Consider the following 26,531-nt stretch of genomic DNA (forward strand, 5'->3'; position numbering starts at 1 on the left):
TGGTCTTATTCTGGAATTATTGTGTCCTCTCAAGGGCTGGAGCTGCACTGCATTAAAACAAACAAACAAAAAAAAAAGCATGCAACATCTCTGTTCACTGAGCGTGTAATAGAATTAACTGAAAAGTAATTTGAAAGTGTGAAAAATGTGCATCCTGGAAAAGCGGCTTGTATTTGTTTAATGCAGGGTCAGGCATGTGTCAGAAAGTACATAACAACCGAGTCAATGAAAGTTCTCTCTGAAAATCAATTGCAACATCGCTCTGGCCAAGAGCTTCAGTTATTCAGGAAGGGAGCGATCTATGAATATGGGGTGAAGATGCTTCTGGTTTTCAAAGGCTGCCCATGCTAGCAATATAAACAGGAAAAGAGTCTGAGTCTAAAGCCAACATCCTTGCTTCTCTAAGTGTTCACGGCATTTAACAACATTTCACTGTTGCACTCCCGGACCACGAGTGTGCTAGGAAATCATTCCCTTCTGTGCAGGCTACTTCTGAAAAGGAGCTTTTTTCCTGTTTCATGGAATTAATCTTCCTGAGGCGTTGGTCTCCCCATGAGAGCAGAGCTGAGCATTTCATCCTCTTAAACTAGTGGATTTGTTAGGATTACTCTTCACTTCACCAGTCTAGATATCTCAGTAACCAACAAAGTAGGGATACCTAATGTATATCTTGGTGGAGCTGGAAAAGTATAAATTTTTTTAAATACTGGCCTAAGAAGGTGCTAAAATGTACTTCCTATTTATTCACAGATTTCTTTTTTATTCTAGTCACATCCTATCGGGAGCACTAGAAGTCACTAATACTTTTTGATGCAGTTATTCTGCTCAATTAAAAAAAATGTTACTTTTGTAGAGGGAGGGAGGAAGGAGGAGGGTTGGGTAGCTTTAACTTTGGCTGAAAAAAACCTAAGCCCAATATAAAGTTTTAATGTGAATTTTATGTAACAAGACTGATGTCACTGAACAGATAAAGCCAAATAGGGCAAAATTCCTGTTAAAAGGATGAATGAGGTCTGAGCCTGTGTAACTGAGAGTAGAGTTAAACCCGCTGGAAAATACATCTGATAAAGACTAAACAATAGCTGCAGGATTTGACCTAATTTTTAGATCAGATAATAAAGGGGTGGCTAAGACAAATTGCTTTGAGCCCATGTGCATGGAGCAACCTCACTTTTCATTTGTTCCAGTTTGGTGTTGCTGTAGCCTCACTGACTTCATGATGTTAACTCATTCTGTCCTTGAGAAAATTTAGTAAGACTATAAGCCCTAAATCTGCTGCCAGGTTTTGAATTTGTGGAAAACCTATAAGAAAATAGCAGCTTTCACTGTAATTTCTGTTACTTTTTTTTTTTTGTGTGTGTAATGAATGTGGATAGTCTCTTCTTTTCCCTTATTCATTATCTTAAAATCAGAATTAAAAAAAAAAAAAAAAATAGTAATTTTAAGAAGCCCTGGTGTAGTAAGGAACTGTGCTTGTTACTCTTTTGTATAATTTGATACTCGTTTCCTATGTACTTATCTAAAAGCCTTTTTTCCCTCAGACATTTTTTTCAAGGGAATGTAGCTAATCTATGCATGTCAGATACTATATACTGATAAGATAAATGCAGTACAGAAAAGTAGACTAGTTCACCCAATGGTTTATCTTCACTTAAAAGGGGTGTGCAGTCATACAAAGAAAGAGATATGAATAAAACCCCACAGATTCATTACTGACACTTGGTTATCTCACATTTTAGTACTGGGGTCCATGCTCGATGTTACATTGATGCAGTGCTTTTCTTCTTTTTCTTCTAATCCAAGTAAAACTGTGAGGACACGTTCCTGTAGCAAGCAAAGCATTAGAGTACCTTGCAATAGATACAAAGTTGAATGGATGTCAGGATAAGGAGAGAGAGCTGGGAAGGACATCACTTGAAAATTTTAATAGGGAGGTATGTCCAGGATATGCAGTATTAAAAAATAACCCAAAAATGTGTTTTGTGCACTTGATAAGTGTGTATGAGAGTTAGCAGAGAAAGGACCTTAATTCCTTCCTTGTGTACTGTTTAAGTTTCTACTAATCAATATCTGCTGCTTGTAGTTAATAAAGGGATAACTGAGGCATGTGGTCTTGAGCTGAGATTACTGAAGAGAGAATGGCAGATCACAGAAAGGGCAGCAGAGAAGTTAACCGAGCATTTAACATATTTGATACTACCACTCTGCTTTTGCTCCCGACAGGCGTGTTCCTGTACTGCTTCCCAAGTTAACAGGCACGACTGACTTCCAAACTAAGGATGCAGTTGTAACAAATCACATTGCTTTGTAATAGAGAGCTAAGACTTTATAAATTAAGATGGACTTGACTTTACTGTTAGCATTGCTTAAAAACAAAAGGAAACCCGTTAACTGAATTTATATGAATTAAATTCCTCAGTAGGAGCCTTGAGAATATTCTACCTACACTGTCATGCCTAAAAATTTATCATCTTTCGTTAGAGTCTGCTTAGTGCCTTATGGTGAAACATAAATGCAGTCTGGAATTTAAGAAAATTTTGTGTGTATTTTGGTTGGTAGTGACCAGATAACTGTGTGAGTCAGATTAGTGTATCAGAAGAGCAACAACAAAATACCATGTTTATACAAATTAATTTCTGCTTTAGTGTATCAGTGTGTTATAAATTCCATTCTACATATGAATTGCAATGTACACCTGATGTTTCTAATGTCTATCTTTAGTACCTTTAGTATATCTGTCATCTAAAAAAGCACCTGTTGAGATTAGGTCATTTGAGCTTTACGTTTAGATTTATTTGAAAAGCAAGAACTTTGGATTCCATCTTCAATTACCAAATAAAATCATGAAAAGAATTAAGTTTCTAAGTTAGTTTGCAGGTTAAGCTTACGAAGAAGAACAAGAAAGGTCAAGCTATCAAGTAAATATATAAGAGGAGGAGACCAGGGCTATTGATGTACACCTGGGAACCCATCTGCTCAGTGGATTCTTGATAAAGTTTTCTTGCTTATATTTTTTACGGTTGTATCAATACCAAATGTGTTGAGTGGGTCATTCTTCTTTACAAGCGTAGCTCACATAGAAGCTGACTGAACAATCTTAGAGCTGAAGAGGGGAGGGGGGGGGAAATGTTTTTTCTGCAGATGTGCAGGCTGTGAGTTTCTGAGGAGTTGTCAGGGTGCAGTGTTATCCCCAGCTGGCTGAAGATGCCATCGGCAGAATGAGGGACTCGCAGTTGTGCACCTACTATCTGCTCAGACTGTAAAAAAGGAGAGAAGGTCCCGGGCTCAGGTAAAGCATCTTGCAGATTGTAGCCTGGCAAGCAAAATGTGTTCCTCATTCTGTACCTCAGGTTGGAGGATGTAGCAGCCTGCATCCCCAAAAGATGTTGTGCACTTTCAAGAAGACTGCTTCAGTCTCTGTCAGCTGCTTGGCTGTGAAAGCTGATGCTGATTCTTGGCTGTGTGGGATGACAGCCCAAATCCTCGCTCTATGGGCCGCTGGAGTGCTGTGAACAAGCTCAGGACAAGCTGCAGCCTGCTGGTCATCTTTGGAAAGGGGGAAGCTCCTCTGTCCCTGATGTTCATCTTCAGGCTGTGAAGGTGTCTGGGGCAGCCTTGTGGTGCTGCAGTATTAGTCTTTAGGGCTGGCCAGATGTAAAACAGCCCTTTGAGAGAAGGAAAGAGTGGCACAGACTTGTGTATTGAACATAAGGATGGGGTTTCGAGGTGTTGACTTACTTCTTCTGTCCTCAGCTCCAGCCACTGATGCTTGGGCTGGCTGAGAGCACAGCACCGTCCAGCTGCGATCTCATCCCATGAGCAGCAACACACTGAAGGAGTGCAGGAGGCTTTGATCAACACCCAGCGTGTGGCTGATACAGCAAGGGACTCAGCAGGGTGAGGCACCACACCTACCAAAGCAACTGATGGAGGTTTCAGATGGATCCCCTCGGTTACAGACTGATGACAATCCTGTGACTGTCTCAGTGGAAATCTGGTTTGATCTAATTAACAACAGAGAGCTGAAACCACATGAGGATAAAATGAAAAAGAAAGAGGTTTTTGTACCTAACCTTTCCATTACTTACCCACCAGTGTGATTGATCCCTGCACAAAGGTCATAGACTCAGCTGTGAACAGAAAAGAGAGGCCAAAGTATGCCCGATAGCACGTGGTTTCTTACATCTAGAATTACAATTCAGACTCTAATGCCTTTTTTTTTTTTTTTTTTTTTCTCAGAATAAGGCATCTCATAACTCCACCTCCATCATGAAAAGTGATGGAAGAGAAACAGGCCAGTTTTACAATATCAGGCATGTTTCTCTAACTGACCATCAGTTATCCAAGTTTGGGAATAAATGCAGTGAGATATGTTTTCACAAGCATATGGATACTCTTTCATTTTGTAGAACATCAGTGGCAATTTCCCACTATTTTTCCCCAATTATTTTTCTGTTTGGGTATCTCTTATTAGGCTAGGTAAAATTTAAACAGCATTGAACCTTGCCTCTTGAGAACACTCTCAGCAGTAGGAAGGAGACTTGCAGTGGAGAGCTTGGCTACCTATTAATCCTCTAATAATGGTTAAAATAGTGCCATATTCCATTTTTTTCCTAGTGTTTTAATAGCATTTTTTGCTTATGACATGTTTGTTTTTATATGGACGCTTGTATATACTTACCCATATAAAGCAAGCTATCTTCTGCATGGAAATATGAAGGTCTTTTCACATTCTTAAAATCTTATTCCTCTGAAAACACACACCAAGCGTACTTCTCTCAATAGACATAGTTAATAGGAAAGTTGGATAGAAAATAACATGTTTTGGGGTTTTTTTGTGTTCTTAGGGCTTGCTCATTTTTTGAATTCTTTATTATAGAAGGGAAGTTGACATTGGAGTTACTAGAAGGAGCACAGAGTCTTTAAGGTCTACCAAGGGCAGAAATCCATCTTTCCCTGACAGTAATGCTGCATTGTTCTGTTTGTTTCTGGTTTACATCTAATTCCTGTCTGACAAGTGTCCGTTTTTCATGCTCATTCATTAGTCACCCTTGCATTAGCACTGCCTTGAAGGTGTCTGGTCTGCCTCTTACCGCATTTCTCAGAAATGATAGAAGATATCCTTAAAGTTTTACCCACCCACTCATCACAGTAAAACCCAGAACAGCAAAGAGATAAAATACATTTGATTAAAAAAAAGAATAGGGTCATTCTTTGCTCTTTCTTAGAAGTTGACATGTAGGAAAAAGAAGTAGAGAAACGCCATGAGTTCCTGTAGAAACTTAGCTTTAGCAGGTGAAAATGCAACTTCTCAGTAGTTTGTAAGCTAAAAATGCATCAAATGTAAAAGGCAGTCATTTAGCAGTGCATCAAAATTAAGATCTAATGCCCCTCATCCCAAAAAGCATAGTGATTCAGGAATAAAGCTAACAATATGGTGTACACTGAGATTCTGATTTCCCATTATACTATTTCAGTTTTATGCTTGTGGAAATTCTCTCATTTCAATGCAGCTCTGAATGCAGCCATCTGTCCTTACCGAAGAGAGCTGTGCAGGAGTATTTCAGGAGTCTTGTAGGAAAGTCTTATCTTAAGTATGCTGTAAATGTGCTGCAATATATGCCACAAGAGCCCCCTTTGAATTTACTGAGACTGTGCATTAGTAAAGAAAGAGTCCAGCTCAAGGTGGCAGACCAGAATTTTAATTCTTCTCCTTGGTTTATTTTTATGAAGACAGCCTTGAAGGGAATTTAGAGGGGTTGGAAAATGCCTGGTGGGGGTGCAGGCTGTCCCCTGAGCCTGGCAGTGATATCCCCAACCTGCAGCTGGGTGAGAGAGCTGTCCACCAGGGCTTGCTCCGCTCCAGAAGAGATGAGCTTTGGCAGCAATATTACCTGTATAAGGGGAGGAATAGTATTGCTAACATAGATGCTCAGGGATTATTCTACATTACCAAAATAATAAAGGAAAGAAAGTCCAACTGTCTTTCTCTTGTGTGTCTCCCTACTGAAGGTGAGGGTAGAGAAGGCTCTCTCTCAACATTGCCTTAACAGGGTTGCTGCTTACCTGAAGCTTTAATAATTCACACTGTCACTTCACAAACAAAGAGGTCCTGACCCAGCATGGATCAAATGTTTTATTGTTTTGCTTTTTCAGGCATTTTTTCTGAAGATAGAATATATTTTATTTGTCTTCTACCATTCTCTGGGAAAATGTATCCCTTCTGTTCTTGCTTGCAAGCAATTGTAACTCATGTGAAACTTTGAAAAGTTGAAAAATGTTGTTGAAAATACTCTGCTTGGAAAAGATCCAAAGTCCCTCAGTACATTACCAAGCTCGCCCACTCCCAGTCGACAGTGTGAAGTTGGCATGATGACTATAATTGTTAAATGGCAAAGAAAGCTGAAGACCGAAGAATTAGAAGGATGTAATTGTTATCCACGGAAGTCATAGCAAGCGCCATAGAAAAAAAGCAGTCAGTTCAAAACCCAGTGCTGTCCCTGCAGGGTGTTTCATGCTAGTTAGAGCAGGTAACAAAGTTGTTTGTCTGGGCCCTCTGCTTCATCACTTAAAACCCCACCTTGCTAACTTGTTTGTCTGTTACAACCAGCGAACCTTATGCTTGGTTAGGTAAAACCTGCCCTGCACAGCTGCCATCCGTAGCTATTTGTACATGCTATGGCTGCTGTGGGAGGTCGTGGGTACTTTTGGTGGGGTAAAGCTGTGAACATGTGGGAGAGAGCCAACAGATTAGGGTATAAAAGCTCCCAATCTTGTAAATACACATTTACATACTTTCTTTTTTTTTCTCAAATTAGTATAATTTACTCAATAGTTTTGAATGGCTCATTTGAGAACATTACTGTCTGTTATGTCAAGGCCCCCACTTAGTATATTTTTAGTTTGTGGATCATTGACCTGCTCAAATCCAACGGTGCTGTAAAAGTATCTGCACACAGTAAGGCTCTGTGGACGACAGGCAGCCAGGGGGGCTGGGGTCCCTGCAGGGTTTGTCTCACCTGCGGCAGCCCCACTGCAGTGGTTCTGAGGGAAAAGGGGCTGTTCAAACCCAGCAATTCCAGCTATTGATAATAAAGAGATTAAAGTGGGATTTTTAAACTGTTATTACACATTTCTAGACTAATGCTATTTACTTTTGTATGCAGTAAAATTTGGAGGGTTTTTTTTCAAAGGCAAGTGCTTTGTGAGAGACATGATTATTGTGCACGTGAGGCTATGTAGAATTTCAGAGCTCTATTAATGTTTCAGGAAGGTAGGCAGGACAGTAAATCAACATGTCAGGGAAAAAAACTCAGATTATTATCTATCTAATCTGCCTCTACTGTCTTCATCCCTCCATATCTGAACACCTGAAAGCTATTATTAATATACTGTTTATTACTGTGCTTATATGCTTCTATTACCAGCACAGTATCTTTCTCATTTATCCTCAGCCATGATATTAGAGAACAATACATCTGTTCTAATTGTCTTCACTGTGCATGTATGTGTACCTGCTAGATGCTCCTGACAGAGCTGCTTATCTCCATGTAGAAGTGCATCAGCGAAAACTCAGTGTTTTGCCCTTGGAATGACTCCCACCCACAGGGCATCTGGAGGGTTTTGGTTTTGCTCAAATTGAGCCATGAAACCCAAATGTCCCCTGGTTAGCCTGTCAGAGAGGGTGGGATGAAGCTGGTGGGCTGGTGATGCTGGAGATGGCAGTGTGACAGGAGCCACATACAGGCGTCACAGACTGACCTAATCTGGCCAGTTGTCAGTCACACAAATGAGTTAGATATTAGGAAGCATTTCTTTACAGAATGGGTTGTCAGGCGTTGAAATGGGCTACCCAAGGAGGTGGTGGAGTCCCCATCCCTGGAGGGCTTTAAGAGTTGGGTCAACATAGCGCTGAGGGATCTGGTGTAGTTGGGAACTGTCAGTGTTAAGTTAATTGTTAGACTATATGATCTTCAAGGTCTTTTCCAACCTAGATGATTCTGTGATTCAGTGATTCTGTATGAGCCTTACTGGCCTGGAATAACTGCAGTGCAACAAGGATGTTAACAGGCACAGTCTGGTGCAGCTTGGCATGTCATCCTAAGAAGTGATCACTTCCAGATGTTTGCTTCTCCTCTTTGCCGTAAGTTATCTGGTGTTGTAGGTTAAAGCCCCCTTCATCAACAACTGAGGTTGAAATGGTGGATTTTGTGGTAAGGTAGCTGTGACATTGACACATGCTTCCTTTTGATAGAGGGTAATCCCCAAGCAAGCAGACAGCTGGATACAGTAATTTCTTGTATTGCCATAGTAAGATCTGCCAAAGCTTACCTTTTTGTGCCCTAAACTGTGGCCCGAAATCCTCTCCCATCAGAGGGTCTCTCAGCATCCCTGCTCAGTGTGATGGAGGGAGCAGGAATGCCAGTGGTGGGGAGGTAGTGCAATTTGGGCTTGCTGCTCTTGTGTCTGCAGTGCAGGGGAAGGTGCCTCAGTTTCACCAGGGAAATGCATAGATTTAAGAACATTAGAAGTTTATCATTATCAGCTTAAGTAAAAATCAACATTTCCAGCTATGATAGTTTCAGAGGAGCTGATTTTGGTGGCAGACATCCCATCTCCTTTTCTGTCTGCCTCGAGTTTTGCCTTTTGGTAGTGCTGATGCAGTTCCTTGTGGGTCATCTGTAAATCAGATCTTGGAGATAATCTAGATAAAAAATAACTCTGAATGCTTTCTTTGTAAACTGGTTCAATTCAATGATCTGTTTTCCAGCACAAGCACAGGTTATGACTTCAAAATATCAAGTATTTGTCTTTTTAATTGTTCCCATATGACTTGTTTTCAATATGATACAAGTATTTGTGCAACCTTGCTGTGAGCTGGCATAGGACTTCAGAACAAAAAGTTAAATAAAAATAACTTTTTTCAAGGCTTTTTTAAAGTCAAGCCAGTTCTCTGATGTAACTTTGAACATGGCCCCGTGTTCATTTGGAGCAGGAACCAGCAGCAGGGAGAAATATCCCCAGTTTCTACTGGGGCTGAATGTTTGGTTCTCCAAATCCTGTCCTCCCTGGCACAGCAGAGAGGGTGCTGGTCCATGGAGGAAATAAGGAACCAGTGGTAAGGAGGGTACTTCTCAAGTCCATTTTACCACCAACACAAAGATCTTACAAAAAAGCCAGCATGCACAGCTGTCCAGGATGAACTGGTCTGATGTTTGGAGGCATGTTTGATGCTTTCTCTGCCTGCCACATTTCTGTGGTGCTGTACAGGGATCTAAGCACAGTTCAGCTCCACATTGCTATTACTATTATTATTATTATTATTATTATTATTGTTATTATCCAGTTAGTGCTACAGGGATAATGATAAGATGAAGACAAATTAGCTAAAATTGTAAAGTTAATGCTTATAAACCAGAAGTACATTAAATCACAGCATGAGCACTTTCATCCATGAGTTTAAGGCAGCTCAGCTTATGTGCTCTGGTTTTACAGATTTATCTAATTTTCCATAACTTTCTTTAGTACTTTGTTGGCATAGTTTACCAAATGTAAATTATCTGAAGAAGGGACTTGTTTTGCTTTTTGTTCTGTGTCTGGACATGACCTTCCACAGTAAGACCTTGGATCCTCACTGGGTTCACATGCTCTATCACAATAGAAGTAATAAATACACTATGAAACCTTTGACTGCTTAAAGTTGGAATGAAGTGAAACCATGTCCCAGGATTTTTTAAGTAAGTGCTTCACTTTCCAGGGACCAGAAATGCTATTTTCTGTTTAGGAAGATCTCTCACATTTATGCACTATGGCAATCAATTATAATTTAAACAAACAGCTATTAATATTACTAATTCTTTTTCTTCTCCTTCTCTCTCCCCAGATCTCCGGAAAACATTTGAGCAGGAGCCCTTAGGGAAAGAAGTGTCCTTGGAGCAAGAGGTCCTGCTCCAGTGCCGTCCCCCTGAAGGCATCCCAGTAGCTGAGGTGAGCAGCAACAGCAATGTCCTGGCACTTGGACATCCTAAATAAGTAGCCTGCTAATCGTGCAGTGACTTAGGACATGACATGATGAATAGGCGGTAATGGAGAGCTGACTGACAGCTGCTGGTAGACCAGATTGATTTGGAACTGATTAATGGCTTTGGATTATGGTGCCTTGCTGGGCAGAGCTGCAGGTATTTTGGTTTCAGTTTTTGTTTCCCTGTCAAAAATAATAGAATCATAGAAAGGTTTGGTTTGGAAGGGACCTGAAAGATCATTTAGTTCCAACCCCCCTGCCATGGGCAGGGACACCTTCCACTAGCCCAGGTTGCTCAAAGCCCCGTCCAGCCTGGCCTTGAACACTGCCAGGGAGGGGGCAGCCACAGCTTCTCTGGGCAACCTGTGCCAGTGTCTCACCACCCTCACAGTGAAGAATTTCTTCTGTATATCTAATCTACCCTCTTTCATTTTAAAATCATTACCCCTCATTCTGTCCCTACACTCCCTGAGGCAGAGTCCCTCCCCATCTTCCCTGTAGCCCCCCAGAGGTACTGGAAGGCCGCTACAAGGTCTCCCTGCAGCCTTCTCTTCTCCAGGCTGAATAACCCCAACTCTCTCAGCCTGTCCTCATGGCGGAGGTGCTCCAGCCCCCTGATCATCTTCGTGGCCTCCTCTGGACCTGCTTGAGCAGGTCTGTGTCCTTCTTATGTTGAGACCCCAGAGCTGAACACAGCACTCCAGGTGAGGTCTCATGAGAGCTGAGTGAAAGGGGACAATCCCCTCCCTTGATCTGCTGGCCATGCTTCTCTTGATGCAGCCCAGGATACAGTTGGCTTTCTGGGCTGTGAGCGCACATTGCTGGCTCATACTCAGTTTTCCATCCTCTACTACTCACAAGTCCTCTACAGGGATGCTTTCAATCCATTCATCACTCAGCCTGTATTTGTGCATGGGATCGCCTTGATCCATGTTCAGGACTTTGCATTGGGCCTTGTTGAACTTAATGAGGTTCACACAGGCCCCCTCTCAAGCCTGTCGAGGTCCCTCTGGATGGCACATCCCTTCCCTCCAATGTGTCGACCGCAGCACACAGCTTGGTGTCATTGTAAAATTTGCTGAGGGTGCACTCGATCCCACTGTCCATGTCACTGACAAAGATGTTAAACAGCGCTGGTCCCAACACTGATCCCCAAGGAATGCCACTTGTCACTGCTCTCCACTTGGAAATCAAGTCACTGACCACCAGTCCCTTAGCCACTGAGTGGTCCATTCATCAAATCCATGTCTCTCCAATTTAGAGACAAGGATGTTGTGTGAGACAGTGTCAAAGGCTTTACACAAGCCCAGGTATACAATCACAGTTATATCTGGCATCCAAAGGGCACGTAGCTGGTGAAGCATATTAATATCTGCCTACTATTTTTCCTTTTTGGTTTAAAGAAAAAAACCTTTCACTTATTCTGAGAGGCACTTTTTAAGCATAGTGTAAAGACATTTTAATGTTTACTTTGCCAGATTATATTTCCCTCACATGTTTGTGCATGTGCTTGTGTGTACACCAGCCAACCAGCTCAGCATGGATGTACCATGGTTCAGTACAGGTTCCCAGGAGAAAGAGCATGAGGTGGGGACAAGTAGGGGATGTGTCAGCCTATTCATCCATCTACAGGGCTTATCTGGTTTTCCTACTGGCATTTAAATAAACCCGGAGTGGGTGGCCTGGCCTCCACCTGTCAGGAGGGAACCTACCCTTCAGCAAAATCTGTGCTCATGATAGCAGTGGGTGTCCCCATGAACAGGAGCTTCCCTAAGTGTAAGTGGTAGCTCCAGCTTTAGACTCATTGCTCACAGAAGGAGTGATCTCTTGAGGCAGAGGGAGGCTCTGAAATCCTAAATCCACTGTGGCTGTTGAAAGAAAAAATGATTGTTAATGATGGTAATTCCTCCATCTGAATTCTCCTTGGTTTTCCTCTGCCACATACAGAAGAAACTGTTGCCAGTTTACATTAGGATAAGTTAAGACTGTCATGGCTAAGTAGAAAAGTGGTTGTCATTCAGAAATGATGACTGATTTCTCAGGAGATGAAGCTTAAAGTGTTACCTCCCCATCTAACCCAAGTTTAGATTTAATCAGCATTGCAGAAATATGTCCACAAACATTATAAGGAATAATTAGCACAGAAGATTTTCCCTATTTTCTTTTTTTCTGTAGGCTGTTTTCTTTCCCCAGTAAGATCCCCAGAACTGTTAAGAATGTTTAGGTCTGCCAAACCAGCTTGCTGAGAACTGTAATATTAGTCAGTTGGCTTTCTTCAGGAACTTAGCAGGAGCAGGAATTTTTTATTTTCCTTTCTGATGCTTCTTTGCATCAAATCAGCTTTCCGTTGTGCCATGACAGGAGTGTTTGCAATAGGATATGTTGTTCAGACAGTGCAGGGTACTTCTGGGGAACTTCATTACTTTTGCTAGAAACAGAGATTGATGATGACGGGTAGTTTGTTTGAATGCAGTGTTACAAGCACCTCTGAAATTTCAGCAGCCAGTCCAGTTATTCCCTCGGAAAGATCTGTAACGCGCAGGCAGGCGGCTGGGACCCAAACAGTATGCTGTAACATGATGTGTGGAAGTGATCTCTGAAAAGATCCTCTGTGAGCTGGTCTCATAATAATTGCACTTTTTCCTGCCTTCTAGTATGCTGGCTCACTCTGTCAATAGCCAAGATTCATGACTGTACATGAACTGACTCTGAATCTTATTTGTACCACGGTCAGAGCAGACACCAATTAACACTTGGCAGGCTCAGAAATCGTATACTCCCGTCTGGCATTGAAAAGAACCATTCTCAGTGTTGGTTTTTTTTCTCTTCTGACTTTTGAAGTCAGAAGGAGATCAAACACCCAGATTGGACAGCAGCCTAATACAGCCTCTTTGTAGATTCTTTCCAACACTATTAAAAGAACAAAGACCTGAACACTAATGAATATGAATACCTTAACATGACACGTTATTACAGCCACTTGCTGAAGCTGGTAAGACAAATTTTAAAAAAAAAAAAAAAAGGAAAGATGAAAGGTAACTTGGTGGGTTTAAGGATTACATGATTATTTTAATTTAGAGATGAATGAGTTCTTTGTTTAAGACTTTGTTTATTTGCTTGGAGAAGTTTCTGATGTGATGGTACAGGTAAGAAAGTACTTGAGAGAAGGCCGGCAGCAGGCTGAGGCTATTTTCCATCTTGTTGAAAGACTGCTTTGATTCCAGGTAAAGGTAATGCATATGTTGCAGCGGTGAGCAGCATTTCCAAATGCCTTGGTGAGCATGCACCTCAGGCTCTTCCCAGTATGGGCACTGCGTTTTGTTTTGGTTTTTTTTTTCCATTTTCTGGCTTCTGAAGTAGTCACTGGATTTAACACCAAAACAGAGGAAGAAAAGCTTGTGCTATGAAACTGTACAAATTACCCATTCAGTGTAATGTAATGCTGGAGTCCAGAGTCCCAACATCTTCCCCTTGCTTTTTCTCTTTGATTTTATTTTTTTTTTTTTTTTTTTTTTTTTTTCCTGGTATTTCAAAGTGGTGGGAACAGCCACACTCAAGGATACATTCTGTCCTCTTTTCAGTAGCTGGGGAATTTAGCCTTATAATTTTGAGCATATTTAATTGCAATTAACTGTGTCAGTCTCTTATGGATCAATACTAGAGCAAATCTTACTATTACTGAAAAGCTGAACCAAATAACAGCATACAGCTGCTCCAGAGGGAAAGAAGGACAAAGACAGAGATGGGCAGACAAAGCTTTTAAGGCAGCACTTACCAGTCCTTCAGATCCACTAGGACATGATGAGCATTAGAGTAGGCTCAGATCATGGCCACTTTAAAAAAACACCCAAGTTCCAAACAGAAGAAGGTGTATTAATGTACACCAGCCTCATGGCCTGAGGTCAAATCAAAGTATGTCTTGCTTGTTCACCTGGGACAAAGTGAGGAACCTTGGTCTCTGGGAAAACCAGATCAGCTTCTCTGTGGCCATATACCCCTGCCCACCAGCCCCAAACATGTTGGCGCACAGTGGCATGCCTTTCCATTCCCAGTTTTATATCCAATATCAAGCTGAACCTACCTACATGTTCTGAAACACTCAGGTAAATGTTTTGTCTTTCTCAATGCATGGTCCAGGCAAGCAGCCGGAGGACCAGCGCAGGGGCTGTTACACTGAGGTTTCCACATGTAGTTGAGGGGTGAAGGGGCAAACTTACCTATTCCTGCTGTGGAAAAAGAAAAGAAAAAAAAAAAAAAAGGAATGGACATAAAAACAAACAACTCCCTACCCTAGTTCCATGTTTCCCTGCCTTCTGCTTTTCCTCACTGGAGAGGAATAGGATAAGTTGGTGAGATAAGCAGTCTGACCTGTCAGGCTCAGCAGGAGCTGCCAGTGCTCAGCAGAAATCAGACAGTTGCAGCTCCCCAGTGTCAATAGAAACATCCATTTCAATTCTACTCTCTTCTGTGTGTGCATTTTTTCCAACATAACCTGAGAAGGCAGGAAGGATCCCATTCTGTGACGCTTCAACAGTAATGACAGAGTTATTAGCAATTAACCCCTTAGCTCATTTAATTTGTTCTTTGAAAGATGCCGGCATCGTATTGCACATGATAAAATATAGTTAGAGACACTGAGTCACATCAAATTACCTCATTGTGATAGGTTATAGATCAAAACATCAATGAGATGCAAGATTGGTTAATATGCCATAAACTGCCAGGCAAACTTTTGCATTAAAATGTATGATTTGCGGTGCCTTTAACGGGGGGGATAATTGCTTCTTTAATTATAATTGAGGTGTTTCACAGAGTAGCTTAATTGCAGAACAGGGTGTAACATAGTTTGGTGACCCAGTTGGGTTTAAAACTGGATCTGATATTTATCCACATTCATGGCTTTAATTAGGAACTAGAGCAAGGGGAAAACCATCCCTGAGTCAAGAGGCAGAAGAGGGTGTTTTGTCTAGTCAAGATGACGGTGACACAGACTTCAGATGCTGTTGCGCAGGCAAAAGCTGGTGGAAACTGGGGACTTCTCCAAATAGGCAGCATCAGGTGGCTGCTCCATCTAATTGATTATTAATATGACCGCTGTTTGCTTTGTTTTGTGAGATCCACTTATGTTTTGCAGCAGTTATCCCTTAATTGAGAGTTCATGTGTATGCATTTCCATGCAGGTGTGTGTTGCCAAGTCAGTGTTTTATATTCCCGGCAGGAAAGTGAGCTCTAAGAGAAGCGAGTAGAGGGTTTTGTGGCCACAAATACTAATTAGCTGTGAAGTTACACTGTCCTTTGCAGTGCCTTGCAACATACAGCAGAACTGCCCTCAAGGTGTCAATGGAAGGAAAAGTGGGGAGGGGGAGGCAGGTTTGTGTGCAGGAGCACAGCCAAAGTGAATGAGGACTGCTCATTCTTTTTGCCCTGGACAGCCATTGCATAAAGTCTGGCATTGCATACTCCAAAAGTATGGATAAAGCTCCCTGTAATTGTCAATGTCTGGTCCCATACATTTCTGTTCCTTTTCACATGGTTGGGTGGTCAGGGCATTTCTGAGAAGTGTGAGAGGTAGATTACAACCCCCTGCTTGCATTTGGGATAGGCTTGCATTTGGGTCGTGTGCTTTGCTGGGAAATACGCTGACTGCTAGCTTATTAGGTGGCCTTATTTTTAGATTTCCTACCAATTCATTTCCACAGCACAGAAACCCATGCTAAGATGTGCAGGCCCTTCTTGCAGGACTGGGTTTTTTGAGACCTGAATTTTAAATGGGATCTACTATACTTTTCCTTTCTTGTGCAGTTCCATTGATGCTGATATAAGTGAAGGCAGAGCATGCTCCTAACTAAATCAAGTTGCTGTATGATTGGATCTGACAATAGACAAGGATGATCTGTAGGACTGGAGAACAGTTGGGTTTCTAGGTCCTCCATAAAATATTACAATGGAAGGTTTTCTGCAAGAGTGTTGATGTGAACCCTGCTAGCTTATCCTCTTTGCTTTTTGTGGTAGAGATAGCTCTGGGGTGCTGGTTTAGCTATCACAAACAACCTCTTCTCTTCAGTTTGTACTCAGAAAGAGCAGCATTTTACCATATGCATATTTTTTAGAAGATACGCATTGTGGGATACAGCTTTTAGCTGCATTTTTTGATGAGGTAGATGAGCATTCCTCCCAGCTTTCGCCTATAGCCAACAGGCTACATAGTGCCTGAAGTGTGAGAGTTACTCCTCTTTGCAAAGCCCGCAGTTCTTACCACCACCTTCAGACACCCAGCTATAGCATTTGCCTTGGTCAGTTCCTCTGGCATGTTTTAATGGAGGTATTTCCAAAATGCTGCCTTCAGCATTCATGTCAGTTGTCACTCAAGAGTTGATTGATCAGGTTTTGCTGGGTTTTGCTCAGGAGGTATTTCCAAAATGCTGCCTGCAGCATTCATGTCAGTTGTCACTCAGGAGTTGATTGATCAGGTTTTGCTGGTTTTTGCTCAGAAATTTACATGTGCTTCTAGAGTGGATGCTTTTCTTTCACTAAAAAGTGTAACCTGGACAGAACCCTTTATGTCTTTCAAACCTGGTAGGAGAAATTGTTTGCAACTTTCAGGGAGAATGGGAAAGGGGCTGTCCTCAGGAACTGTAGTCACCTCCCAACATCCTGTTCCCTTATTGAATTTAAAGATGCTGAAAAGCATATGGCTCTGTGCTGTGAAGGATGAGATCCATCTATCCATCCAACCAAAGAACTGCAGATATCACTTCGGTAACTCATTTAAAACTGTTTCGAAACAGACCTCTCCCAGTCACTTCAGTGACCGGGGAGTCCTCATGCCCACATAGTGCCAAAAGTGCCAACCAACACGCGTGAGCCATGGGACCTCCAATTTAAGCCCATCTTCCAAGTCAGAAGGGGAGCCTAGCAACTCCTGGTGGCCACATGGCAGCCACCATGGTTTTCAGTTAATAACGCTGTGATCTGTATTTGAATTTGAGGCTCTGTGAAATAAAGTTATCTGTCTGCTGCTACCAATCCACCTCAGCCTTTGAAATTTCTTCTGTGAGGCTTCACTTCCCCATTGTACATGAAGCAAAGCTGTAAAAGGCTGGAGACATCCAGCAGCTGTACGTACACCATGTAGATTTTAGAACTCAAGCAGAAAGCTGGATATATGTGCAATTAAGAAGTGTTTCCACAGCAGGAACGCAAATTCCCCTTATTGGCAGCAGAAGCGCAGTAGCAACAACTGAACAAAATGTCATGGAGGTCTGCATTTGCTGTCTTATTCTCAATATGTGTTTTCAGTCTCTCATTGCTGTAATTTCAGCCTCTTTGGAGACCACCTTTTTTTTTTTCTTTTTTTTTTTTAAACTTAAAGGGCTATGAAATCTATTTCCAGCAAGTAGTACATGAAGGACAGCATCCTCTTCAGCAGGCAGTTGCTGGGATGAAAGTGTACATTTGAAACCAAATCCAAAAATCAAATAACATTCTTCAAAGAGGCACTCAAGTCTCAAGGTAACTGAAATAGCTGCTGGCTCAATAGTCCATATGAAAACTGCTAAAGTTTTCTGTCTCACTTAGGCATCTTGTACTGTGTCCAAATCAGTAGTTAGCTTCACAGATGTTTTATTCTTAGTGGTATGGGATGCGTGTCTGTTGTTACAATTCAGGTGGAGCAGGGGAGCTGTGATTTCCTTGTGGCAGTTGGAGGCGGTGGGAGCTCAGCGGGGACTGCGGCAAGGCAAGTGGTACCTCCGTCACCGGTCGGCACGGCTGCAGGGAACACCAGCTGCAGTGCCGATGGAAAGTGATCCTGCCACATCAGCCAGGCACGGGGAAGGCAGGGGTGCAATGGCCTTGCCTCCCAGAATCCTAAATCACCTTTTATGGAGGCAGATCTCTCACTGCTCCCAGCCATTTGCATGGTGTTTCTTCTGGAGAATTTCACCAGAGGGCTTTGCTTGTGTCTAGAGGGTAGAAGACCTCCTGTTTTCAGCAGGTGCTTCCTACTCTGAAGATTTCTCTAGGGCAGGTTGGTATGGAAGAGGCAATGAGAGACCAGGATCCAGGACTCACACCCTGCTGACTTCCTCTTGAGGCTGCAAGAGGCATAAGGAACAACTCGTACGATCAGGAGGGGAGGATCTAGATGAGCTCGTATCCCTTTTCCATTCTTGGGTTTCTTTTGGAGCAGATGTGCTTCTGCTCTACCAGTTCCTAAAACAGTCACGCATACGCCAGTGTGCCGAGAGATTTAAGTGTCTAGTAATGCTAGTAACTTGGTATGGCTAAATTTGTGTCAGCAATTAGCTTCCGTAATAGGTTCGCCTGCGTATGTAATCGCTTGTGTGATTTATGTTCCCTGTGTTCATTTACTCTGCACAGAAGCCTGGCTGGGCTTTGCAAGTCTTAGTCTCTGCATGCACTGACTTATTTCAGGCTACTGCTGGAAATATCCTGCAGCAGCAGCACAAGTCTGGCCGCAGCTCCAAGGTATAGCTGGCATGGTGATTGTGGGTTTTCTGCTCTTGCTGATGCTCTTGCTTTTCATGTTGGGTGGCATGTGGCAGGTTCCCTCTGTTAATTAGAACAAATGTGCCAATTATGTTAATGTATCTCCCGATACCAATCAGCGAATAATTAGAGACAACACATCTGTCTCTCACTGGGGAGTGGGATGACAGAAAAGATGCTACATGGTATGTTGCTCTAAATTACAACCGCCCTGGATCGTGCGCTTCCTCAGACGGTTGCGGGGATGGCGCAGTCTCATGGCAGGCTTGCCAGCACGTCAGCAGCACTGGACATGTAGATCAGATCCAGTGCAGCTCACAGGAGCCATGTGCCTCACTCAAATTGCACCCAGAGCTCTAAGGAGCACTGACCAAATGGTAGCAGACTTCGGGTGTGCTCCAGCTTCTCAGCATCTGCAGTTGCTCTGAGTCAGGATTTTATCCACTGCACTCATACCTCTACAGAGGGGCTTTCTCTTGCTAGTCAGTTTGCAAACATACAAAAATACCTTCTTAAGTGGAAAACTGAAAAAAGAAATGGAGTTTTCATACCTGCTTTGTTCCAGGGGGTTGGTATGTACGAAAAAAACGGTTGCACATTGTTTTAATTTTCCATAGCTGCCATCTCCACAAGGGATCACTTACCCCATCCTTCATCGCAGTATTGTTGCCAATTAAATGATTTCTGTTATGATAAGGAAAAACTGATGCCCAGGCTTTTTCTACGTATATGCTCAACCGTCCATGCATTTATTAATAACAGTTGGAGGGATGTGCCTGATTTAATTGAATAAATAGAGCTAGGTACCTGTTCAAAAATTGTTGTGACTGTGGCCACTAAATATACAGCCTCAATATTTAGGCAAAAGCAAACATCTACTCTAGAAATGTCTTCTCAAGGGAGTTGAAAAATTGAACTGTGAGGGTATGATTTGGTATGACCCTGAATACAGGCATCTTGCACACTTGAAATGCCCATGGGTGTCCTGCTGCCCCTCTGTCTGCTTGCCTGGAGGGATGCAGGTCTCTGGCACATAAATGTCCAGTGCCTCATCCACCAGCATCTTGCATGAGCATGGTGGTTTCCCCAGGGCACCAGTCACCATTGTTCAGGCAGCAGAATTAAATTCAGGATAAGACTGGATTAACAGCCTACTTCAGTGAAGGGGCTGCACCTTGGGGAATGACATGGCATCAAAAGAGATCGTTGCTTTTAACTTCTGTAATAACAGTTTGCATACTTGTCATTCATTAATCACACTGTCTCATTCTGCTTTGTTCTCTTCTCTTTTGTATTTGACACCTGATCTCTCCATACGTGACAGAAAAACCCTGCTCCCACCTATTGTGGTTACGTCAAAAAAATAAATCTGAGGTTTGGAGGTGCTGAGCACTGCAGTCACCTGTACCAGAAAAAATGTGGATATCAGTAACTGAAAATAAGTACCAATAAAAGTCTCATTTACATGTTGTAATATGTTTAATTAGTTACCATTTCTACAAGGACTGAAGGAGAAAACACAACCATTGGAGGGGTGTGCTCTTTTTTGTGTTGCTCTACTGATGGCTAAAACGTGTATGAGAGGAGACTCCTGCCTCTTGTTAAATCAACCAACACTTCCTCCCTTCAGATTTGATGACATTATAGTTTGAAACATGAACAGACTCATGGCATCATGAAAACCTGGATGCTAGGAAAAGACTGAAATAGATATATTAAAGAGATATCTTGTGAAAGAGATGGAGTTTAGACATGCACACACAGTACTGACGTACTGGCAAAACAGATTTTTCAGGAAAAAAAAGACATCTTGTTGTTCTGCAAACTTAATGTTTTATTGTTAGCAAATTCTGTGAGCCATTAGGTGCAAAGGATCTTTTTCGCAAGAGACGTGGTGAAGAGCCAGAGGCAGTATAGTATACTCTATAATTGAGTGCCTTTTTTTTCTTATATTGGCAACTAATGTTTTTGTATAATCTTTGGTATTTTTGCAGGGATGACAGGGAATTTAATGCTCATAGCTTTAATTTTCTCTAATCAGCTGAGACCCAGACTGAATATGAATGTGTGTGTTTTTTATGAAGAGATAAAATATTGCAGAGTACTGGAAAGAGAACCATGTGCTTAAGCATGGAGCTTTGCATAGTGCCAAGAGCTGCTAGAGTATGTGCTTGGATGAGCATACCAGAAACATTTCAGACTGAGCCTTAGAGGATGTTGACTATAGTCCTGTCCTCACTGATGTCCTGATGTCTGCAGTGTTCAGAGCACAGGAAAAGTACAGGTGGTTTTGAAGGTATGTACACAGCTGAGGCAGTGTGTGTAGCATCTTTTAGGGTCCCAACACGAGTCTGTACTCCATCCCAGAAATAAGCAATGGTATTAAAATCAAAAATGTTTTATTTGTGAAAGGTGGGGGTTAAGTGACAGCCTATCACTAGTGGAGACGTAAGCTCCTGGCTTGTGTTTTAGTTGGGATGCACAAATACTTGACCTGCTAGTGAGGAAGGAGCTAAATATTACCACTGACTGAACAGGAATCTGTCTATCTTGATTATACCTGATGCCTATTAAGATACAAGAAAGAAGATCAATTTTAGTCATCCTGTCAAGGAAAATCAGGTTATTGACTAAGAGCTTGTATCTTCCATGGTAAAACATGAATGTTGTAGTGAAGGAAACACAGCCTCCAAAGTTTTATGTCTTTTTTCTTTCTTCCCTGTTCCTTGCAGACAGACATACTGTTTTCCACAGCATTTTTTGCATCACCAGTTTTAAGCTATACAGTAGTAATAGTTTTGAGACTATCACATACTGCAGTGATCTGCTCTGGGAGAGGAGGGTTTGAATCATGCCTGATGCACATCCACTCAAACTGGGGTAGGGAAGCTGGAGCTGCTTAAAGTAGGGCTAAAGATTGGGAGCGGGCAGGTGGGCAGCTTGAATCCAAGCCCATGTCTGCCAGCACTGGTCTTGCAGCCTTGGACTGTTTCCGTCCAGGCATGAATCAAGCCCTCTGCATTTTACACTGGGAGAGGCCATCAGTTTTCTCCCCATAGCTTGAGGTGACCTGTACAGCAGTCTCATGGGGAAGCAGGTTCTCTGATGGTTTGGGGTATGTCAATGCTTGGGCAGTTCCTCAAATGTCTTTGGAAAAGTGGGGTTTGTGAGAGCAGGTCTTGGCAATTAACATCTCACGGGTCCAGGGGGTTGATTGTGTTTATGTTTTTCTTCCTTTAATTAAATCTTGGGCATGAGCTGAAGTGATCCAGTGACATGAAGGCCTGGCTTTGATCCATCCAGTCCTGTCCTTCAGAGCGCACTCGGTTCAAATGAAAATCAGCTACTAGATTTGCAGCCAAATTATATTAGGGTGGCTCACAGCAGTTAACTGGGATATAATAGACTGTTTCTTTAGAAAGGCAATAAAGAGAACATTGTCTAGATTAAAAATCACATATGAAAATATTTTTCTCTGTAACCAAGGAAATTACGCTTTATTAAGATAAAATACAGTTTACATAAAGAAAAGGGAAAAATAAGCACTGATGTAGTCTTTGTGATTCCCTATTTCCTTGGTAACTGTCTTTATTTTGTTCAATCCTGATTGCAGCAAACCAATAACATGCATCTACGTGTGTGTGAGTGCATGTATACTTAACACTGGCATGTTTGTAGTTGGTTAGTGTGACCTACTCTGGTATAGGGCCTTACTGTGTTAGATCCAAGGCGGGTATGATACATACAAGGTTACTATATTAACTCTGCTGGTTTAGGGTTTCTGATGTTGTAAGGGAATTTTCTGTTTGTAGATATGGTCCTAAGGTATCACCTCCTCTTTATCTTTGCCTCAGACTCTGAAAGCATAGATCAGCTGGTTTTCTCTGTATAGCAGCTGGCAGCCTTTGAAAATGCATCGATATTTTCAAGGCAAGGCAAGACAGCTGTTGTGTGAACAGGTGAGAGGGAAGGGGACCTGAAAGAAAGGGTAGGCCTGAAGGTTGTTCTCCTGCATTTCTTCCATGGTGTTTTATTTCAGTTGGCAGTGTACCTCAGGTGAGTCCGTGATGGGCCTTGACTCATTGTGCTTTCTAGGATGAGCAATGTAATCACAGATACTGTGCCCATTGTGATGTGACCTGGTGCTGATTCACTGCCTCCCCTCTGGCCCTTTGAAACCCCAAGGTGGAGTGGCTGAAGAACGAAGAGGTGATTGATCCTGTGGAAGACCGAAATTTTTACATCACCATCGATCACAACCTGATCATTAAGCAAGCCCGGCTTTCTGACACAGCCAATTACACTTGTGTTGCCAAAAACATTGTGGCCAAAAGGAAAAGCACCACGGCGACTGTGATTGTCTACGGTAAGTGATGCCTTGTCTCACTGTATGTGGATGGATGCATGCTAAAAGCGAGAAGTGGGGCAGGAGCGGGGTGCACAATGTCGTATGGAACTCTTATTGTGGCCAGTGACCAGGCAGGGCTGCCTGTACTGCCTGTTGACTTCCAGCCATATGCAGCAGCTTCAGTCAGGGTTCAATACTGAAAATACTCAGAAGTACAGGATGGCTTGGCTTATTGGTGATAGACAACTGCAGTAAAGGAGGAACAGGCACCTACACAAGCATCCGGTTGCCTCATTGAAGAGAAGGTGGTTGGTCCCCTTGGCATAACACACATCAGGTGGATGCAGCAAGGAGCTATTAGGGCAATTCCTCCATCAGGAGCATTCAAGGCATTGCTTTCTAGCACAAACAGCATTTCACATTCTTAGTGTTGCTTTTCAGAAATAAAACTGTATGGAAGTTTGTGCTTCCATATGCTAGTAAAAGTGTCAGAGCACAGTAAAATCTTCCATCTTCTTGTATCTCTTTAAATATACTTAGTTTTGGTGTCTACTACCAAAACATACTCTGATATCAGGGGCAAAATAGCAAAACTCTCTAGAACTGCAGTCATAAGCACAAAACCTAGCTTAAAAAGAAATATCAGGGGAATATGAAGCATGGGATAACATTATTCTGTGTCTGCATCCACAGCCTCAATCTAATATTGAGACTGGCCGTGCTTTGGCTGGGGAGGGGCTGTATGAGATGCCCTCCTGGGATCTCTTCCAGGCTGTGTTGCGCTGCAGCTCTGCCCCACCCATCCAAGCCTTTGCCCCTGCAAAGATACTGCCCTGATGTGTCCCAGGCGGGGGTATCCACCAGAACAAAACCTGCTCTGACAACATGCCAGCTGACTGTCCTGGTGTTCCTTACAATCAGCTTAATTATAGGATAGACAAGTAGGAAAAAAAAATCCCTATGATTATCCCTAATATTCATTTCATATTCAGGGTAGCAGTTAGATTTAATTGTAAGCAGTTGCTTCCCTGAAGTTACAATGAGGGCCTTTTAGTTCAGTTTTTATAGAAAACTGACTGAATTGAGTTGATTAGCAGTGTTTGTGATATTGAGGGATGGACCATGCAAGAGCACTGTGTTTTGTAACTGTGATGAATGCAGAAACATAAAGATGTAGGCATACTGCAAGTCTTCCTCATACATATACAGCATTATATTCAACAGCGCAGTCAAGAGGCGTTTGTAGGAGAGAAGCCATTTCTATGAGGTTTGCTACCAGAGCTGCTTAAGGGTTGTGTCATATTACAAACGTTTGGCTTTGAAGGATCTGAGCAGTACGTTATCCATACCCTGGCTACATCATTGTTACATAGAGTAGAACAGCTGCTTCTTCATCCATCCATCTATCCCAGAAACTGATGTGGGTGAAAAAGAGAGTCAGCATAAATATCTTCCCAAAGTCCAATAATAAAAATGCACTTAGTGTGAGTTCACTCTGAACAGCTTAAATATCTGTATAGAAATGCTGGGACATCCATATGCACCAGCTATGTCCACAGAGGAGTGAGTGAAGTTGTCCTGACACCCTGAAATTACCTTCTAGAAAGAAAGGGAAAGAAAATTATCAATTTCTAATCAAAGCATGGGGGGGGTCTCTTAGCATGCATAGATGATGAATACATCTGAGAACAAGCTGGAGTGCAGGTTGTCTCCCTTTGGAAAGTGATGCAGCTTTCAGAGCACAGGCTTCTGGCTGGCAGAGCTGTGGGCACCTTTTGAACCTGCAGGGTTTTGGCTATACACACACCACTAGGTGCTTAGTGCTGGGTCAGGTCAGTTTTCAGGAGAAGGCAGGTCACCTGCCAGCCATAATAGACATCAAAGGGTGCTTTTCATTCAACATCAGCATTTCTTCAAATTATACAATGACTTCTGGCATGCTGTACATTTGGTATGTTGGGTCTGTGTCTGTTCAGTGTTGCTTCTCGTGGTCTTTCCAGCCATCGCTTGTAACTGCTGTTGGAGGCAGCATGACACAGAGCCAGAGATGCCTTTGGGCTGACCAGGACAGCTCGCTACACAATCATACTCTTTCTCTCTTGCTTTTCAGTGAATGGAGGCTGGTCTACCTGGACTGAGTGGTCAGTGTGTAACAGCCGATGTGGGAGAGGCTTTCAGAAGCGTACGAGGACCTGCACCAATCCTGCCCCACTCAACGGTGGTGCCTTCTGCGAGGGCCAGAGTGTTCAGAAAATAGCTTGCACTACTCTGTGTCCAGGTTCAGTATGAACAATGCATAGACCTAGATAAATAGTTTGTCTGTCACCAGTCATTTCAGGAGAAGACTATTTGTAACAAAAGCTTCCTTCTCCTTATTAATAAATCCAACATTTCAGTGAATGAATATCAAATTATATTACATAAACAGATAAAATACGGAGCACGTGATATCAAGCAGCAGAGGATTCAGAACCACTTTTGCACACAGCTTGCACCTGTGTCTCAGGCCTGGTAATTCAGGGGATTTGGGGAACATTCAGAGATTCAAATTTTAAGAGATAAAGGATGAAAGCTCTGGAAAAGGACTAGAATTTGAATATAGAAAGCAACGGCGATGTAAATATATTTGCAATGTCTGTTCAGTCCAGCTGTCACAGCAAGTGAAGCATGTGGGGTATGGACGTAAAATTTGAGGTAGATGTTTACATGGTATCAAATACGAAGATGTTTCACAGAATCGCAGAATCATCTAGGTCGGAAAGGACTCTGGAGATCATCTAGTCCAACCATTCTCATAGCACAGTTCCTACATACAGCATATCCTTAAGCTCTAAATCCGACCCTACTCTTGAACACCTCCAGGGATGGGGACTCCACCACTGCCCTGGGCAGCCCATTCCAACACCCAACAACACCTTCTGTAAAGAAATGCTTCCTAATATCTAGTCTGAACTTTCCCTGGCACAACTTGAGGCCATTCCCTCTTGTCCTATCACTTGTTACTTGGTTCAAGAGACTCATCCCCAGCTCTCTGCAACCTCCTTTCAGGGAGCTGTAGAGGGTGATGAGGTCTCCCCTCAGCCTCCTCTTCTCCAGACTAAACACCCCCAGTTCCCTCAGCCGCTCCCCGTACGACCTGTGCTCCAGAGCCTGCACCAGCTCCGTTGCCCTTCTCTGGACACGCTCGAGTCATTCAATGTCATTTTTGTAGTGAGGGGCCCAAAACTGAACACAGGAATCGAGGGGCGGCCTCACCAGTGCCGAGTACAGGGGTCAGATCTCTTCCCTGTCCCTGCTGGCCACGCTATTGCTGACACAAGCCAGGATGCCATTGGCCTTCTTGGCCCCCTGGGCACACTGCTGGCTCCTGTTCATCGGGCTGTCAATCAACCCCCCCAGGTCCCTCTCTGACTGGCAGCTCTCCAGCTACTCCTCCCCAAGCCTGTAGCGCTGCTGGGGGTTGTTGCGGCCCAAGGGCAGCCCCCGGCATTTGGCCTTATGGAAACTCCCCCAGTTGGGCTCAGCCCATGGCTCCAGCCTGTCCAGGTCTCTCTGCAGAGCCTCCCTACCCTCGAGCAGATCAACACTCCCACCCAACTGGGTGTCATCTGCAAACTGACTGAGGGTGCACTCGATCCCCTCGTCTAGGTC

The 26,531-nt window shown here is 42.9% G+C and overlaps 1 protein-coding gene across 1 annotated transcript in view; it reads left to right on the plus strand.

The window, feature by feature from the left end:
* Positions 1-26,531, plus strand: part of UNC5C (unc-5 netrin receptor C) — a 126,718-nt gene that overhangs the window by 48,804 nt on the left and 51,383 nt on the right. The window contains exons 4-6 of the mRNA XM_026847940.1: positions 9,884-9,987; positions 22,718-22,898; positions 24,991-25,158. Coding sequence (XP_026703741.1) covers positions 9,884-9,987; positions 22,718-22,898; positions 24,991-25,158 — 453 coding nt within the window. The remainder of the gene's footprint in view (positions 1-9,883; positions 9,988-22,717; positions 22,899-24,990; positions 25,159-26,531) is intronic.

This window comes from Athene cunicularia (genome assembly GCF_003259725.1).
Source record: "Athene cunicularia isolate RWA chromosome 4 unlocalized genomic scaffold, athCun1 chr4_part2, whole genome shotgun sequence".
NCBI classification, from domain to species: Eukaryota; Metazoa; Chordata; class Aves; order Strigiformes; family Strigidae; genus Athene; species Athene cunicularia.